Here is a 19,184-nt window from a genome sequence, read left to right as displayed (position 1 = left end):
CATACAAATGCATTTGGCCAACTAAAAAAATATTTGGGCAGAAGTGACTAAAATTAGACAAAACCACAAATTAAAAGAGGTTCAACAAGTTTATTGTGTGTACTATGTTTTACTCCCCGTGATAGGAATATTATTTTTTACCTTTTTACGTTCGAATACCATAGCCCTTTCCATTGCTCTAGTGTTTGTATGAGCAAAAAAGAAAGAAAGAAGAAGAAACACAAAAAGCAAACACTGAAGTAAAAGTAGGCTATAAAAAAATCTAGAAAAAGGAAAAGTAGCCTACTGTAGGGGACTTTTGAATACATTTTGGAGAACTATGCTACTCTTGGAGAACTATACATGCTCTTTAAGTATAGATAGGTCTACGTAGTACCGTACTTTTACTTTTGTACTTTGTTACTTCCACCACCAGCACACTGTGGTATTTATTATGCTTTAAAACACTGCATTCCCTGTGTATGAAAACCTTCCGGAGAAAAAGAATGTACTCAGCGCCTTAATCATTTCTAGGAATTCAAAAAAATGCCTTGAAATCCACCCTATCACAAAAGATCTGACCATATGTACCATAAATGCCCACTACTGTATCCCAAGCTAACGAACAGCTACAACTGTATAAACCAAGAGCTGTCAAGAGGTGTGGACTGTGTCTCCCTAAAATCTTTTCTCAGGAGTCCAGCAGCTGAGCACAGGACCCGGTCTGACTCAGGTTAGCTGTCCTTACAGTGTTGATTAGTTGTCACAGCTGTGGTGCTATTTTTGGCTTTCTCTTGTTGTTCGTGATGCTCTGCAGAACTCCTCTCAACAGAAGTAGACGTGAGAGTGCAGCCTCAAACAAAACCAGCACATTGTTTCACTATAGTCAAGTGAATATGTTACTAATACAAATAATCGTAAACTATGTTAGTACTGTGGATAGGCATACACTCTTTCACAGTGCCTCCCTTGGCACTTTAACCACCTGGTTTTAACTAATTTATATTATTTTAACCACCTGGTTTTAACTCATTTAAATTAGAGTTAAACCAGGTGGTTAAAGTAAAGGGATTCATTGACATTCTCATACACCAGACGCTGAGGGGCAAAGTAGGCAACAATAGACATCATAATTTCCTAAGTAATTTTATAGGCTACTGCAATATTATTTATGAACTGCAGGCTACATATTTTGTAGGACAGGCCAAGTTATAGACATATGCTAAACTGTTATCATTTACTACCAGAAGGTGGCCCAGGCCCAGTATTTTTGCAGCTGACCCTGTCCTCTCCAAGGAGCCAGGATGTGAGCGAAACGCAAACTGCGCATGCGTGCGCCGCAACAGCTGAATCTGTGGCAAGTGCGCAAGGAATGCAGGATCCGGTGGGAGGAAAGTAAGGGTACTTTTATGGAAAGTCGTCCACCAGAAGTGACTGTGCCACGAGTGGTCGCATTTTGGTGAGCTTTTGCCTTTGTATTTAAAAAAAATCGAAGGGATATATCCTATTTGGACTACAGGACAACAACCAGGTAGGCTGAACCTAATAAAGTCTCAAATAACTACAACACAGCACACGTTCTAATGTTAAACGAAATGTGTTTGATTTAACCTGTTTAGTTTGTTATTTATTTAAACTAAAATTACGTTTAACTTGAGTTGTAAACTTGTGTATGCCCAAAAGAGACAAAGAACACAGCAACTGAATTTTGAGTGAGAGCTGTGGATGAGGTTACTGGTAAATTCTCTGTGAGTGACAGCTTGGGCTGCTTGTGCTGAACTGAGTCCTGGATTTTGTTTTACACATAAGTACAGGAATAATTATCACAAATAAACATACTTTATGGTTAGCTTATAGAATATATGAGACAAGCTACAATTACCAATTACTTTCACAAGTGAAAACAAGTAAAAGTTATTTAGGACATTAGAACACATTTTTTGTTATATGACAGTACAAACTGCTTTCATCCCTGCAGTTGTCTCGCTCTTAGCCTCACCATTTTATCTAAAGCTTTGGGGGCGACATGTGGGTGCCAACTTGAGCTCTGTCCAATGCCTATCACTGTTCTGAAATAGCTGTGATCACATGTCCTTGACACACAACTGAGCTATATATAGAGGTCAGACAACATACACGCCACTCTTTTCTGAGAGAATTGCTGTTTCTTACTGGCCTTTCTGTCTGCTGTTAAAAAAGTAACACACATTTTAGAAACTAGAAAAATAAATAATACAGAATAATTCATCTGAAGTTGTAAGTAGGCCTACCTTTTTATTCTGTAAAGTTCTTTGAATTACTTTGTGTATGAATTGTGTTGTACAAATAAACTTGCCTTGCAATTAGCCTACATGTTATGGATTTAGCATTATCTATATTTTGCTGAGATTAGCCTTTGTTTATACAGTGTTTTGTTTTTGAGGGAAAATTAGCACCACTACAGCCGTAGCAAGTAACAAATCAAACTAAATATATATTTTTTTTTAATAGTCAAAACTAAAAGTAGACAATACTTGGTGATATGGCAAAAACAAACCTTTTTCCTTTTAGTGATTGATTTCCATTTTTGATTTGATTATTTTCTACATATATATAATATTGAATTCATGAGCATAATCAAGATATGCTTTTAATCATTGCCACTGAGCACAAACAGCGCCCAAACCACATGCTTTCAGTGACAGATCATTTGCTGTAGACCTCTCGATTTATAAACCCCAAGAATATAGTTGTTGTTTAGAAATGGCTGAATCCTGATTAAAATTTGATTAATTGCCCAGCCCTCCTCAATGCTCTGTGAACTGAAAGCTGAAACTCACAACTTGTTACTTTTCAGGAATAACCAGCCTGCTGTCAACGTGTCACTGTGGTACAAATATGACTGAAGTGGCACAGGTTGCAGCAGTGGATGTCCACGACATGGAGGATGTTTTCAATGAAAACGATGTGAGTGAGCCTGAAGACCAAGAAGAGAAACTAGCAAACGAAGAAAATGAGGATAAAGACCACAGTAAAGATGATACAGCATCTCAACAAACTAAGGAGGAAACAAGCCGTAGTGAGCCTGCAGAACCACAAGTGAACGGAGTGGAACGTAAAGACAGCCAAACACCCATCAGGAAACGAGAGCGCTCCAGAGCTACGAACTCTAAAAGTACGGAAAAAGAAAATAAGGACCCCGACACACTTGCAAATGAGGACGTATCAGATGTAGCCATGAAGAAAGAGGTGGGTTTGACAGTCTCTAACTAATTGATCTGATATGTGACTAGAAAAAAAATTGCTACAAAAGAATGTTTTGTTTTTTGTTTTTTATCTCACAGAAATTACTGAAATCCAACAAACCAGTGGCTAGAAGCTATGTTCCAAAGGCAAGCCAAGACAAAGGTTCTGTGACAAACAAGTTTGAGGCCATGCAGAAGGCCCGTGAGGAGAGGAGCAGGAAGCGCAACCAGGATGAGCAGCAGAAGAGAAAAGAGCAATACATTAAAGAGAGAGAGTGGAACCGGCGCAAGCAGCAGGTCAAAGACAGATAACCTACTAACGCAACTGTGCACGACTCGCATGATGGCATGGTGTGGTGTGACCAGGTGATCCCCCGGCAGCAATGCAGTGACATCTCACAACTCTGTACACCCTACTTGACTACACACATAGTGAGATTTGAGTTTATGAGTGACGTTATAACATCATTGCTTTGTTTTGAGATTTAACATTTGCTAGCGTTTATATTTTAGTTGTTTTAGATTGGTCTGATAACAAGACAACTCAAAAAGTAAGAAATTGACTTAAGTAATGGGCCAAAATATATCTCAATTTATCAAGGTGTGTGATAAAAACTATGGTCCTGTTGCCTGCTATAGTATTGGTTTAGTTACTCATCAGCTGCAAGAGAATTGAGGAATGTGTGACATCACACCATTCTGTAGGCTCATAATATTTAATGAGATGGAATTACAGCTGCTATTTTTTATACACTTTTTTGTATCAAGTTTAAATGTCAATAATATAAATAATCAGTTTCCATTTAGACATCACTCCAAATGAGATTCTTGAAAACTTTAGTCAATATTTGTATGTGTGTGTACAAGAACTAAATTGTAGTAATAGTTCTGTAATACAATACAAGGCATGAATGAGCAGTTGTAGAAATGAGTGTGAGGAAGCTTAAGACAGCTTTTGTGTCCAGATTAAGTAGTTAGGGACCTTCAGCAGTGATACTCAGTTATGTGAGTGGATTACACCTGATACAAAGACAGGACTGTATGTGACCCATTGCTGGCCCATCTCCGACACATCCTCCTGTCCTGTGTATCCACCAACACTACCGTCCAATCAGGTTTCGTCCCTCAGGTCATGTGACTTGGCTATTAACAAGGATTAGGCCCTTGTACTTTCCAGGACCAGCATGGCTCCAGAGTGGCAAAAGAGATGATCCCAGCTAATTCGTACTTCGTACTCACCGCATTCTCCGTCTTATCCACTACAGATAAAAGAACTGCTTGCTTCCAGTGATGAGGAGGAGGAGGAGGTAAAGCCTGCAAAGGTGGAAAAGTCATATGTCCCCAAAATTACCGGTAAGCGACATGTCACAGGCATAGAATGGTAAGTGTTAGGGCATCCTGAAGAAGTGTGTTAAAGGTAAGCTTAATTACTTTTGATCCTCAGGTAGCGTGAAGGGAAAGTTTGCAGAAATGGAGAAACAACGACAAGAGGAGGAAAGGAAAAGAATGGAAGAGGAAAGGAAAAAACGGGAAGCCCAAGACAAAATGGAAAAAGCCAAAATAAAGAAGGAACTGGCACAGAAAGCAGCTGAGGTATGTAACTCTGTGTTGACTATGAGTTGGGTGATGTAAAGATGGTGATGATAAAATTCAGTCAACCATCACCTACCATTTGATTAAATTAATTTGAGGTAAAGATTCAAGGATTTATTGTCATTGTCACAAGTAACAACAAAATTACATTTAGAGCATTACATAGTAGTGCAGCTAGTGCAAGACAATATTAGTGCAATTAATAAAGTGCTTTTTATTATCTTAAGGATTTAAGCATTTAAGGATAGTAGACACAGCCAGTATTTCTAAATTTGATTGAATATGTTCGTAATAAGGAGTGATTTTGTTAAAGCTTTTTTTTAATAAGCTTGTGTGGCTCTCTGCAACTGTTGTATAAGAGACAGATCCTTCAATATTGTTTTCACTTCTCATTTTTGAGTTAAATGTATCGACCATTTATTAAGCCTCACAATAGAAAGAACCCCTAACAAATTTTGAATGTTCTAGAAACAACTAAAGCAGCTCTGACCAAACTGCCAGGTGCCGACACTATATGACTGGCAACTGTTTTCCACACCTACTTGTGCCCAAATTAGCTTCAGACCTCTTTACTGTGACTAAATTAGACTGCAATCTGACCTACTGCAAGTGGAGACATTAGACTGAGTTGAGAGACAGCCCCCGACCCATTACCCCACATAATGTTGGAATTTGCAGCGGGAACTGATTTTCATAAACACGACATCTGAGCTATTTGCCATTTTATTAGCTCTTTCATGTTAAAAGCCATTCAAAAGTTTGTCCTTCTAAGTTTATCATCTCTAGGAACAATGATGTCTGTTAACCTTGTACAGTAGCCAGGTCTAGTTTTATATCAAATTGTACAATACTTTACAGTTGCAGCTGAATAAGGAATAGGGGTGTGTATTAATAATTAAGTTAACAAAGCAGGTGACATAGTACTAATTACTGACAGATGGTAAAATACTACCAGTGCCTGTAACAAGTTTTAAGTATTGAAATGTTTGCATCGGCTTTTTAGGAAGGAGATGACACAATATTAGTTCGTGTGGTTCCAGCGAAGCCTTCTCGACCTCCAGGTAAAATCAAAATGAACTTTGAGGACATGGAGAAGAATCGAGAAGAGGAGTTAAAGAAGAAAGCAGAAGAGGAGAAGAAAAGACGATATGATGAAAACAAACGCTCGTTCAGAGAGTCAAAGAGGCACTCTCTGGCACAACAGGTAGGACCATGGCAAACTTACATTCTTTTATTAGCTGTCTAAGGTTTGGCTTTAGATCACAGCCTCAAGACATTTGTATTTAGGATGAGGAGGAGAAGTCTACAGAGAAGCAACCAGTATCTCCTGGTAAACTGAAGTTGACATTTGAAGAACTAGAAAAAGAAAGACAAGAACAAAGGAAGAAGCAAGCTGAGGAGGAAGCCAAACGGCGTCTACTAGAGGAAAAGAAAGCCTTTGAGGAAGCCAGACTGGAAATGGTAAACCAGAGTTATGATCTTTGTCTTATATGTTACATACAAATAAAAGCATAAAGTGAAAGGAAATGTAAACATTACTTCATAGATTTTGGCACAACTTAATATAATAAATAAAATACCACCAAAAAAGAACACCAGTCATCATGGTTACATTATCTTGCTGCCCTGCATAGGAAGAAGAAGAGGAGGACTTGCTGTCTACTCAGGAGGGTAAGGAAGAGATGCGACCTGGAAAACTGCGATTAAGTTTTGAGGAGCTAGAGAGACAAAGAGTTGAAGGTCTGCGTAAGAAAGCAGAGGAGGAGGCTAAGAAACGAATGGAAGAAGAGCGAAGAGCTTTTGCTGAAGCCAGAAAGAGCATGGTCAGTGATTGCAGATTATGTATTTAATGAGAAAATATGTTATTCTATGTACATGCACTTTATTGTTATATAACAAAGAAAGGCGCACCAAACTTGTTGCTCTTCCTCCACAGCTGGTGGATGAAGATGATGAGGTCCTCATGGCATTGCTAAACCTGGAGGGCAGTAAACCTGGGAAAATCTGTGCAAGCTTTGAGGAGCTTGAGCGTCAGAGGAGAGAGGAGGAGCAAAAGAGGTCAGAGGAGGAGGCCAAGAGAAGACTGCAGGAGGAGAAGAGGCAATTTGCAGAAGCCCGCAAAAGCATGGTTAGAACCACAAACAGCTTTATGTTTAACAAATATAAATTATTGGACTGTTTCTGTGACTTCACAAAAACCTTAAACCACATCAACAAATGTTTAATAATTAAACATGTGCAACTGTAACATTCAAGTGTGAAAACCTCTGTGGCTATCTGTCCCAAAAATATACTTTTGTCTGAGAATTTGTGACAGCGTATGTATTTGTGTAGGTATTGCTGCCAGGAACCTCGAATTGGGAGTTAGGAAAAAATATATAATATAACATACCGTATAGGATAATGAATGAATTACCACCATACTCACCATAGTGTAAACCAACAGGAAATGTATGGTCAAACCTAACAGTGTATTGTAACTTTTTACTAACGTACAGTATTATAATGCTCAGTGAATAATGATTGGCTCATGTCATGTTCATGTCCAAATTTTTTTTTTTAAGAGCTCAGGTCTGGATCAGGATAGTTCTACATATGGAGCTAATACAGTAAGAAATGTAATTTTAAAAAAAAAGTATTATGAGATGATGTATTTGCATTATGGCTATAGGAACACTGTTGTGATGTCGGCACTGATTTGTAGAATGTATGTGTCTTGTATGTTTCTGAATAACTTATACATTTGTTGTCATTTCAAAGATTCAAAAAATGATATGCATGTATTTGCTTGGACTTATTGTTTGATATATATGCTCTTAGATTCTAGAGGACGATGAGGAGATGGTTAAGTCTGAGTCTCAGGAGGCACTGCACCCTAGAAAACTGGAACTGAACTTTGAAGAGATGCTTAAGGAAAAGCAGGAAGCTGAAAGAAAACGCAAAGAAGAAGAGCGCAGGAAGAAACTGGAACAGGAGAAGCAGCAATTTGAACAGCTTCGACAAGAAATGGGCGAGGTCAGTCCATTTACCTGTCAATTTTGTGGCCATAATGTTTTGCCTGATTAGTGTGTAATCAAGCAAAACTCATGCTTTTTGGGGAAGATTAGATGTATTAGGCAACATGGCACATTGTTGTTCAAAAGTGATGTAACGGTACAAAACAGTTAAAAGGGAGTAAATACTAGTGCCTGGAAATGAAGATGTAGGCTGGATGATCAAAGGTTTCAGTCTGAAGTAATGTCTTTGTTTTTTCTAGGAAGAAATCAATGAAAGCTCAGACATGGTGAGCAAAGAATATGAGGAACTGACCAAGCTGAAAAGGACTGGTTCTATACAAGCTAAGAGCCTTAAATCTAAGTTTGAAAAGATCAAGCAGCTGACTGAAGAGGAAATTCAGAAAAAGATAGAGGAAGAGCGTGCCCGAAGGAAGGCCATAGATGATGAAATTAAAGAGAGAGAGTCTGAGAGATTCCATGAGGTAGGGAGAACTATAACATTTCAATGCTTTCACATAGTTAAACAACAATTAATATACATTTTTTATTAACATATTTTCAAAAGGATGAGGAACAGGAAGAAACCGCAGCTATGAGGGCTGAGGAGTCCCCATTCAAACAGAAAGTGGACATGCGTGCGCGTTTTGAACAAATGGCGAAAGCCCGAGAGGAGCTGGAGCGAAAGAGGATAGAGGAGCAGAAGCTACAGAGAATGCAGTTTGAGCAGCAAGAGATTGATGCTGCTCTCCAAAAGGTAAATCTATTTTTGACTATACGGGTCTGTTTTTAATGTATTACAGCAATGTAATTTTGTATTCAGAAAAAAGAAGATGAGGGTGATGAAGAGGGGAGCATTATCAATGGCTCTGCAGCTTATGAAGATGAGGACGACCATGCACGGTCAGGGGCTCCGTGGTTCAAAAAGCCCCTCAAGAATCAGTCAGTTGTGGACTCTGAGCCAGTTCGGTTCACTGTTAAGATCACAGGAGAGCCTAAGCCTGAGGTGACCTGGTGGTTTGAGGGTGAGATGCTCCAGGATTGTGAGGATTATCAGTATATCGAGAGAGGAGAGACCTACTGCCTCTACCTGCCTGAGACTTTCCCTGAAGACGAAGGAGAGTACATGTGTAAGGCAGTGAATAGCCGAGGCACAGCCGCCAGCACATGCATCCTAACAGTGGAAAGTAAGACCACCTTGGTTTGACTGCATGCCCGAGTGATGCCTCATAACTGGACTTAAATGAAGTGGGCCGCATGCTCCTCTTCCGCATGAACATATTAGGACCATGACAATAACAAACCTTTTTTCTCTCTTTTGCAGCATATGACTACTGATGACCTACCAAGTACTGGAAGATTTCTTGTTGTTTTTGAACCCTTTTGTAAAAATTAAACCCTATATAAGGGTTGAACAGCAGAGGGAGCAAAGCTTGGCATTCCTAAGGCAACACAACATACAGAGAGAGAAATGTCAAATGTGTTTACTTACTGCCAACTCTGCACTAGAGTAGGAATTTTCAAGTGCCAATTTTTGTTTTAATTCTTCTCCCCATCAAGTAATTGCTAACTTGAATGAATGACAAATGTATGAATGAAAAGTGCAAAATTTTACTACTACTGTTTTGTAAATACAATTCTGGGAAATGTCATAATATAACAATGATTTTTAAAAATGCCGCTCTCAGTTGGCTATTCTGTCATTGTTTTTGGTAAAATTGATTCTTATAAGTCTAATTTGCTTACACATATTCTATTTATCTGGCATCTTTTATGTACGTTCTAAGCCAGGTAAAAAAAAAACGGAAAAATAACTGCTTGTCATAGAAGAACCAAAGATTATAAAATTTTCTGGGGTTGAGTTGATTTATCAAATATCTAACTTCCCTGCTCCAGTGTGATTTTTATTAATAGCCTACTTATGCAGTTTTCATTAATGTATGCTGGACTCTTCATCTGTTTGATAAATTGTGTGCACACGCTGACTACTTCATGTTGTCATGTTAATACAATGTTTTAATAAAATTATAAAAATGTGTGTGTCGTGTGTAGATGAAAAATAAGACTATGCGATGTATCTGTGCAGTGGCTGTACTTAACCTACATTTAGTATTTTAGTATAATTTGTAGAAATTATTTTTGCCAGCTTCAAATGTATCAGTCTATGGCGCGTAAAGCGGGCTGGTTGGTTATCTCCCCTCTAGAAACAATCTTTGGCGCAACAGCTAGCATCGCCATGGAAACACTTCCGAAAAAGAAATAGAAGAAGAGAATGGAGCTAACGTTCCTGTGGCATTGTGAACATGCTTTGATAACGTGTAGAATTATGATAGCAGCTATTTAACACATAACTGTAATAACACTACATCGAATGTAAAGACGCATGCACATTTTGTGCAAGGTTACGTAAAATACCTTTATGTCTGCCCCATGGTAAGAGGGGAACACTCTAAACATGGCCATTTCTGTGGAAGAGGTGTCGTCTTCGCTTGTGCGGGAATACCTCAGTCGTAAGGTATGCTAACAGTTCAGTACAGCTGGTATTAAGGGTTTTTATGATTGACTTTCGGAGACTATTCATTTATGAAAGTTGTTAGCTTTAGCTATTCAAAGACGGGGCTCTGTACGGCTAATGATACAATGTTTGCCTGGTTTAGCTTTGAAGTACCTTACTTGATTGATACATTACAGAATACAAGAGTTATGATACGGACATCATTGTGTCCCATAATCACAGTGTGCTCTTATTCTTCTTCACGTTGCATTACCACAGTGCGCTCTATCTACAGGGACTAAAGAAGACAATAGCGTGCATGGATGAAGAGCATCCCCGCACAGAGGCCAGTATCAACAACAGATCACATTTGAGGCAGATACTCCACTTAGATCCCCTTTATAAAAGGAGTAAGGTACATTTTGAAAACTAAAATTGCCATCAATGTATAATTATAATAGACCAATTCATAGCTATACGTCATGTGGATAACACGTTGTCTTCATGCAGGTTGAGCATTCTCCTTTTAAAACACTTCTTGAAATTATTGTAAAACACATGATAGAAGCCACAAATGAAGCGAATGCACGTTCTGTATCTTCACCAATTGAGATAAACAACACTGAGAATGATATGACCGCTTGTGCCTTAAGGTATGACGACTGTTGTTTATGCTTTGTTTGGAATCTGTTCACTCAAAATATTCTTTTTTCTCCTCTAGGTCACACATAGAAGCAATCAAACCATCTCAAACTACATTATTGGTGCCAGATCAACCTGAGAGCGTCCCTAATAATCAAAGCAGTCTCGTTGCACATGACCAAAAGGGACAGACTCTCATGGCTTCCCAGGACCCTGAACACTTTAACGCTCCTGTTACTGAGAGCACAAAAAGAAAGAAAACCAGTCGCATAAGACGTGGCATGATGCCAGGACCAGTGGCCAGTACACCTGAGGTACCAAATACAGTTTTTTTTAATTTTGTGGCTTTATACTGTGTTTGCTGATTACTTACTGATTTATCATCTTTATAGGAATCAATCAAGAAAAGGCAAATACGAAAGACAGAAATTCCTCAGCCTTTGCCCACAAATGAGGAGAAAAATGTTTGTGGCAGTAGTTTATTGGTTTCTCATTTTGACAAAAAAAGTGTTAAAAGTACTTTTTTAAAAGACCGTTCCAATGACTTTCAAGGGAGTGATGCACTGGAGGGTGAGCAGCTCACCCTGCAAACGGAGAAAAGGTTCGCAAAACTACCTTATACAGCTTATTATGTCACACATTTTATCTCGATACAATATTCATTATTCATTCTATTTTCCAGAGTCCCATCACTTACCAGTTTGAATCGTTCAAACTTAAATGTATCAGAAATGGTATTAGGTAAGTGTTTAAGCAGAAAACATGCATGGCCTCTCCCTAAAAAAATCAGAAAATGGTAGTGATGTGTTTTTGATTTACAGATGACATTGATGATGTGGAGATGCAGAGCCTTTCCAAAATATCTTTGAATAGAGACGTCACTGAACAAAGTTGGACAAGCTGTCCAATGGATCAGCAAACAGCCATGGTTCCTAATTTACCCCTGTAAATTCTGTTAAATATGAGAGAGACCACCGTCCTTTGATTTAGGTTTTTGTCTGTTTTTTCCCAGGAATTAAAAGTTGTTCTTCTTGGCTCAAGCTTAAATTGTTTCAGTGTTGAGTGGAGGAATCAGGGTTTCACATTCTCAGAAACACATGATCTTAGATATGGCATTGTGCAAAAAAAGGTATGTCACACAGACATAAATATCAAGCAAAATAATTACAATTTTCTCATCAATAACTCTCTTCTTTGTCATGTTCTCAAGGGTGGTCCCTGTGGAGTTCTGGCTTCAGTGCAAGGATTTGTTTTAAAGAAAATGTTGTTTGAAACCTCTGACCCCAGTAACACCTTCAAGTATGTGAAGGCTTTAACTGTTTAATCTGTCTATTTTGATTTATCCCATTGACCTCTTAAACCATTAAATCACATTGTACTGCACCTCTATAATACATGTATTAGAACATAATGGTGATCTCTGTTCACTCAACTGGTACTTGTTTTCAGCAGATTAAAGCCTTCTAACTCCACCAGAAGAAAATGTTTAGTTCTTGCTATTGTAGAAATCCTATGGAAAGCAGGGGAAGAGAAACACGCCATAGTTGCAATGTAAGATGTTTTAGATCCTTATGTATCCATTAAAATCAGTAAATACATTTCTAATAGTTCAGTCAATATTTATATCTGTAACAACTTAATATTTACAATGTCTTTTTGTTCTGTTTTTCCCAGATATTCAGGAACAAAGCATTTCATACCAGTGGGGCAGTATAAATCTGAAGGAGTACTTGAAAAGGTATTTAGTATATACTGTTGTTCTGTTTAGTGTAAGTAGGCATGGCAAATTAATAATGATTTCTGAATTGTTTTGATGTACATCATTTTTGTTTTAGATAATACTTTTTAATGTGGATAATCGCAAAGACTTGGAGCACTTTCTAGACCAGCACATTGAGCAGGCATGGCATTTACATTTTGTCTTATTTTCTTTGGGTGAATTTGTTTTCTATAATAGCCTAATATTTTTTACAGTTTGAGACAGAAGTGTTGGGATGCTTACTCCTAGTTGTGTCGGCTGTTCTCTCTCGCTCTATTGAGAAGTATGTTGAGCACTTTTGTGTGTCTTACATGTGTCATGTATTATGATTAAATACAAGAGGCTGTAGTGCATGTACTGTTCTTGATTTGCAGAGTGAGAGAGGACATGGATGTGCCAACCACCACACTCATCGGTGCCCATGGTTACTGCACACAGGTTTGACCCAGAATCCATTTTTCGACTTTTAAGACACATATTGTATTGACATTGTAGATATTTATTTTCTGGCACTTATGAATTTATAGGGTGGATGAATTTATAGGGTGGGTGAACTTGGTGTTACATTTTTACTAAATAAAATGCATTTGAAGAACTTGACATGCAACTACTTTTATACACGCAATCTAGTGTTGTTGATTAAGCTTATAATTGGTTAACAATGCCATGTCTCTTTCTAGGAACTTGTCAACCTCTTACTCTGTGGCCAAGCTGTTTCTAATGTATTTGACAATGACATGGAGTTGGACTCTGGAAATGGCAACATAACACTGCTGAAAGGAATCAAAGACCTCTGTGAAATTGGTTTTCTGTCTTTGTTCGAACACTACAACATCTGTAAAGTAAGTAAGTAGGATTTAGAAGGACATTCCTTTGTAGCAATTATGGCCACAGCTGCTTTATCATCAACAGCACAGATGTGCTTTGCATTCTCTTACTGTGATCGTTGAATTTACAAAAGTGGGAATGTTTTTAATGATGTCTATGGCAACTACACTTTATCTTAATCGTTAATACCATTATCTTATGTGTACATTAGGTAGGAAGCCATTTGAAGACTCCCCGTTTCCCAATTTGGGTGGTCTGCAGTGAGAGTCATTTCAGTGTGCTGTTTGGCCTCCAGAGGGAGTTGTTGATCAGTCACCAAAAGGGGCAGGAATTTGACCTGTATTATTATGATGGATTGTCAAACCAGCAGGAAGAGATCCGCCTCAGTGTTTGTAAGTACAGCAGTCTAAACAGCAGTTTTTAAACTTTTATTTTATATTAAGATACCGTAAATTTCGGACTACAGAGCGCACCTTGATATAAGCCGCACCAGCTAAATTTGAAGAGAAAATCAATTTTGTACATATATAAGCCGCACCTGAATAAAAGCCGCAGGTTTTCATATTGTAACATGAGATATTTACACAGAAAGACGGTGCACCGACACGCTTTTTTTTAAACTGTGCCTGAAAATTGGCACCAACACGACAACAACACGGGATGAACACATCTGCAGGTTTAGAAAATAAAGCTGCACCAACACGGAAAATCTGCTTTTATTTCCTCTGAAAACTTTTGTCGTCTTTTTACATTGACCAAGTTGGATTCATTGATGTCGAGCTTACGTGCAGTGGCTCTATTTCAGGGGTCGGCAACTCGCGGCTCCGGAGCCGCATGCGCCTCTTTCCGCCTCATACTGCGGCTCTGCGTGGCTTGGGAACTGACACAGACACAGCTCACAGTCCTGCGTAAAGAGCCCTGATTTTCAGACGCTGTGCGCACAGGGGTCAGGAGCAACTTTGGCCCGTCCCTAATGACACACTAATAAGCTCGTCCGTAGATGTATCATGAAAATCCTGCTGGAAATCGCCACAGAAATCTATTTGATGTAGTAGCGAGTATATTATCTGCTCTTGTATCCGCGGTGACGTATCACGTATAACACATCAGACACGACGCACAAAAGTAGAGCCACAAGCGAGTGAAAATGAGCCAAAACAAAAGTCTTTGGAGATCTTTTTAACAAAGGGGAAAAGGACAACTGAGGAGCCAGAAGAGGAGACTACGACCTCCAAGAAAAAGAAAGATAAATTTAACAGACAATGCCTACTTAAAATCTGGGTTTGTCGCTACAGGTGACTCACACGCACAGAGTCCGCTCTGCGTAACATACGGGAAAAGCAAATAAGGCAATGAAACCTTCAAAACTGCTTTGGCACATGGAGAATAAGCACCTGGGATTAAACGATACGCTACGAGTTTTTTTGTTGTTGTTTTTTAAAGAAACTGCGGAGTAGAGTAGACATAATCACATAATCAGCGCGATGCATGATGCAGCGGTTTGGTGAGTTGTATTTTTTTAATGCACTTAAGTTGTTTTTGCCATATTTATCTGCCACGTGTAGAAGGCTTGTCCGTGAAAGTAAAACCTACATTATTCCGTTACATTATTGTTATTATACAGTGTTATCTTCATTTTAGATGTCAAAAAGTATTTGCGGCTCCCAGTGTTTTATTTTATGTGGAAAGTGGGTCCAAATGGCTCTTTGCGTGTTAAAGGCCGACCCCTGCTCTGTTTCCTTTCTGTTTCTTTATCTTAAAAACTGCATCATATCCATTTCATGATGCGCAAAATGATCGTTCAAAATCAAAACTAGTGAATTCTTCAGAGCAGAATCTTTCCCCACGTCTGTCTCACTTTTACGTTTACAGCTAGAGAGCGCCCCCCAGGGTCCGTTATCCAGTAAAATTCCATATATAAGCCGCACTGCTGTAAAAGCCGCAGGGTTCAAAGCGTGGAAAAAAAGTAGCGGCTTATAATCCGAAATTTACGGTAATTCATTTTATGATTTCATATCTGTTACTATTTATCATTTACACCAATTGATATGAGAAAATCTTAAAGACAGAATTAGCAATCGCATAGTAGAGAAATTTATTTGTCATAGCAGTTCTTAATACAAACAAAAGTGAGCATACAATATACATGTCAAGACAGTAATAAAGATATTTACAAGGATTGAAAATAATCATTGACCAGTTAATATAATATAGGCTGTGTAACATTATCTAATTAAAGCTTTTTACCTTGATATAGCAGTGTTCCCTCATCATTAACATATTCAGAGTTGTCTTTCAATTGATTCATACTTGTTTGATTAATCCTCTATTGTCCTGCATTTGAGGCTCATTAAATTTCTGTTGCACTGTTCATATACATGTTAATGCACAGATTAGTTGTACAGCAGTGGTGATGAAGGACCTGCTCCATTCTCTGAGAGTGTCTCAGAGCCCCTTCTCAGTCTGGTGCATAGGCTCCCTACCACCTCCTCCACAGGGTCCAGCAACGGCCCAGGACAGACCTGGCCCTCCTGACCAGCTGGTTAAGCTTGACCACAGCATATAGCAGAGATAAAATACTGAATAACAAAACATTTCTTATTTGTAATTATAGGTGTAGGTGGCTCGGCCTTGAGCTGTCAAGATGATGCCACAGAGCTCATTCCTCCTCTGGAGCTCTGTATCCGCACCAGGTTGGGTCACCTCACACTTTTAGGCAGCAATTCTAAGTAGAAAATGACTCAATTTTTTTTATGTTTGCTGTTTTTTTTTTTAGGTGGAAAGATGCTTTAGTCAACTGGAATGACACAGAGCCCATTCTTTAACTCAGTTTATTGTATAGAAGTAATATGGCCATTTCAAAATAACCTTTATTCATAAGTTTGTGTTTTTGTTTTTATCTTATTAATGTTATTGGATTTTTAGAAAAAAAAAAAGACTAAAGAAAAACTCCCGCACACTGTCTCACTCTTAATGCAATTATATTCCATACAACGTTTCGGTCGCTCTGACCTTCTTCAGGTATGAGGACAGCCCCTTCCGCTCCCCTTATATAAATCAAATCCCCTATAGTTTAATCAACCAATAGTCGTAAGACACATGTATTCACAATCAGACCCCAAAAAACACCCACAAAATTGTGCATAATTTCCTTTACAAACATTTTTTTGTGAATTAAAATACATGGATAATAACCAGAAAAATATAATGATTATTACCAATCAGAAAAAATAGCAGATATATACTATATACTTTGGATCTTCGTAAAAAACAGCATAATTGACATAACTGACCCCCCAAAAAAGTTCCATTACATCTCCCTCATAACTCAGAGAGAGGGCAAAAAACAGTTCTACATATCCACATCACAACATTACATTAAACAACAGTTCATTTCAGTTTAATGTAATGTTGTGATGTGGATATGTAGAACTGTTTTTTGCCCTCTCTCTGAGTTATGAGGGAGATGTAATGGAACCTTTTGGGGGGGTCAGTTATGTCAATTATGCTGTTTTTTACGAAAATCCAAAGTATATAGTATATATCTGCTATTTTTTCTGATTGGTAATAATCATTATATTTTTCTGGTTATTATCCATGTATTTTAATTCACAAAAAAACATTTGTAAAGGAAATTATGCACAATTTTGCGGGTGTTTTTTGGGGTCTGATTGTGAATACATGTGTCTTACGACTATTGGTTGATTAAACTATAGGGGGCGGTCCCTTGATTTATATAAGGGGAGCAGAAGGGGCTGTCCTCATACCTGAAGAAGGTCAGAGCGACCGAAACGTTGTATGGAAAAAAAATTGCATTAAGACTGAGACAGTGTGCGGGAGTTTTTCTTTAGTTTTTAGACAAGTGCTTCACCTCCTACGCACCTGTCGCCCAGTCGGGTGTGCGGAGTTTACACAGAAACTAGGAAAAAAAAGACAAAAAAAAATGTATCATGTTTCTGGAGTTAATAACTAGTATGATTTTTATAATGCACAGAATACAAATATTGAACAATGTGGCAGTATATTTTTACATGCAAAGATCTATTACTATTTATTAATATGAACCAAACTCAAGCTCAAATATGAGTCAGTTACCTATGTATTTTAAATGACTAATGAAATACACTAAATCTATTGATAGAATATGTATTAGAAGGGAATGTACAAATAAGTGCTCTTACTGCCATGTTTACATTTTTCTGTTGTAACATTCTAGCAGTGTTTTTTTTTCACTTTTATATCAATAGTTTTACTGCGTAACATGAACTTGTGTGTGATTCTTAATTCATTTCTCAATAAAGATAATTAGTGCTAAACTGTTAAGTCTTTTACAAAGACTAAAACAGCAGGCTGATCTTTGGCTGACAGTGAGACTATCAGTCACAGCAGCGTCATAGCTCAGTGTGGGGCGTGCAGAGGAGGCACAGGACACCCGTGCCAGCCCCTCCAGCACATGGGATCAAAGAGGCTGAGCTGCATCTCTGTCAATCCATCAACATGAACAACATCTACCCCAGAGCATCACATCCTATAGTAGAGTGAATGAGACACCTCACTGAGGGTAATAACAGGTTTATTTTAATCAGTCATGATAGTGTTTGGTTTCACAAAAGGACTGGCGTTTGACATGTGTCTCTCATGCTCATTCACTAATGGGGAAGAAATGTTTATTGTACTCTGTGTGTGCATGTAGTCATAAGATAAACTATGAATTAATCATGAGCCATAGACACATTCAGCCATTTAAAACTAATTTTACTGTCACCACGGCTAGTGGCATTTCTATAAATACATCAGTGTGCCTAACCATGGCCTTGGGGAAGCACAAAATATGATAAGAGCATTTTGCCACAAAATAATGTGTAGATGAGGGGGAGGCTGATGTACATTTTGATGCTATTCATAATTTCTTTCAAGTAGTTTATTTGTACTAACAAGCTGCATTTATAGTTCAAGCACTGTAAGCCCAAAGGAATGTCCATGTATTCTAATAAAATAGCATTTCTGAATATTCTTGTTAACATTAGTTTCTTCTACAATACTGGAGGTGGTCGTGTAGCTCAGACTGGCCAGCAGTGTGACAGGAGGCTTTGGTCTCTGTTTACTATTTATTGCTACTATTTCTGAGAGTTACCCGAGAGAGGATTTGGTGCTGGTGTGTAATTGTGTTATGGCCCTCCCACATGTCGTCCCAGGTGCATCCTCTGTCTCCTCTTCTAATCTCTGCTGTTTGTCTCCAGAAAGTCTATATCCTTCAGATTAGGATCTGGTGTCCCTCGTCTGTGCCCGCCTGGCCAGCCAAGAGAAGGGGATCCCCATTGCTCCTTTTTTAGGTGCTTGGTATATTTTAGGTGCATAATCATTGATTCCAGTAGTTAATGTTGCATTTTTGTTGATAATCAGTAGAGGTAAAGTCTTAGGTCTTAGTTCTTATAAACACACATTTTATTATATGGCCACTAAAAACTAAAGAAGCCCATAACTACACTTCAGTGCTTAACCTTGAGAACTAAAATGCTTCTGTGAATAATCATAAAAAATATACAACAATCCAAACTTGAATAATGCATGACCCAATCTAACAGGGTCTGTAGAGACGTACTGGCGTGAGAACTCCACTGTTGTAATCCTTGGCTTTGTTGTATGTTTTCTTCAAAATATTCTGTCAGGAT

At 38.3% G+C, this 19,184-nt stretch overlaps 2 protein-coding genes across 7 annotated transcripts; both read left to right on the top strand.

Moving 5' to 3' along the window:
- The first annotated feature begins 1,338 nt into the window (after nucleotides 1-1,338).
- Nucleotides 1,339-9,827, top strand: nexn (nexilin (F actin binding protein)). Of its 6 annotated transcripts, XM_055221123.1 has the most exons (15): nucleotides 1,339-1,510; nucleotides 2,816-3,207; nucleotides 3,303-3,500; nucleotides 4,469-4,556; nucleotides 4,648-4,796; nucleotides 5,800-6,000; nucleotides 6,084-6,257; nucleotides 6,431-6,619; nucleotides 6,733-6,924; nucleotides 7,361-7,405; nucleotides 7,617-7,811; nucleotides 8,053-8,274; nucleotides 8,358-8,546; nucleotides 8,613-8,976; nucleotides 9,114-9,827. In XM_055221123.1, the coding sequence occupies exons 2-15, from the start codon at nucleotides 2,857-2,859 to the stop codon at nucleotides 9,125-9,127; spliced, it is 2,571 nt and encodes an 856-aa protein (XP_055077098.1). In that variant the 5' UTR covers nucleotides 1,339-1,510; nucleotides 2,816-2,856; the 3' UTR covers nucleotides 9,128-9,827. The 6 variants fall into 6 exon arrangements, with proteins under 6 accessions (XP_055077098.1, XP_033821702.1, XP_055077095.1 ...); XM_033965811.2 differs by lacking the exon at nucleotides 7,361-7,405; XM_055221120.1 differs by lacking the exon at nucleotides 9,114-9,827 and having other exon boundaries at nucleotides 8,613-9,011.
- Nucleotides 9,828-10,186: 359 nt separating this feature from the next.
- On the top strand, nucleotides 10,187-16,367 carry mindy4 (MINDY lysine 48 deubiquitinase 4). The gene is made up of 18 exons (XM_055221128.1): nucleotides 10,187-10,304; nucleotides 10,579-10,698; nucleotides 10,794-10,936; nucleotides 11,005-11,239; nucleotides 11,318-11,526; nucleotides 11,608-11,666; nucleotides 11,747-11,853; nucleotides 11,938-12,054; nucleotides 12,136-12,224; nucleotides 12,375-12,476; nucleotides 12,600-12,663; nucleotides 12,761-12,826; nucleotides 12,900-12,967; nucleotides 13,059-13,122; nucleotides 13,365-13,526; nucleotides 13,724-13,904; nucleotides 16,127-16,205; nucleotides 16,289-16,367. Exons 1-18 carry the CDS (start codon nucleotides 10,245-10,247, stop codon nucleotides 16,335-16,337), a joined length of 1,974 nt encoding a protein of 657 aa, XP_055077103.1. The 5' UTR covers nucleotides 10,187-10,244; the 3' UTR covers nucleotides 16,338-16,367.
- The last annotated feature ends 2,817 nt before the right edge of the window (nucleotides 16,368-19,184 follow it).

Source organism: Periophthalmus magnuspinnatus, chromosome 4 (assembly GCF_009829125.3).
Source record: "Periophthalmus magnuspinnatus isolate fPerMag1 chromosome 4, fPerMag1.2.pri, whole genome shotgun sequence".
Classification (NCBI taxonomy): domain Eukaryota; kingdom Metazoa; phylum Chordata; class Actinopteri; order Gobiiformes; family Gobiidae; genus Periophthalmus; species Periophthalmus magnuspinnatus.
This window is presented reverse-complemented; position numbering and strand designations above follow the sequence as displayed.

Excerpts from the sequence above, each read along its gene's own strand:
- nexn (XM_055221120.1), top strand. The coding sequence starts at position 2,857 with ATGACTGAAGTGGCACAGGTTGCAGCAGTGGATGTCCACGACATGGAG. Across the intron at positions 4,797-5,799 it reads TGGCACAGAAAGCAGCTGAG|GAAGGAGATGACACAATATT; the intron begins GTATGTAACTCT and ends TCGGCTTTTTAG. Across the intron at positions 8,275-8,357 it reads AGTCTGAGAGATTCCATGAG|GATGAGGAACAGGAAGAAAC; the intron begins GTAGGGAGAACT and ends TATTTTCAAAAG.
- mindy4 (XM_055221128.1), top strand. The coding sequence starts at position 10,245 with ATGGCCATTTCTGTGGAAGAGGTGTCGTCTTCGCTTGTGCGGGAATAC. Across the intron at positions 11,854-11,937 it reads TGGATCAGCAAACAGCCATG|GAATTAAAAGTTGTTCTTCT; the intron begins GTTCCTAATTTA and ends GTTTTTTCCCAG. Across the intron at positions 12,968-13,058 it reads CTCTCTCGCTCTATTGAGAA|AGTGAGAGAGGACATGGATG; the intron begins GTATGTTGAGCA and ends CTTGATTTGCAG.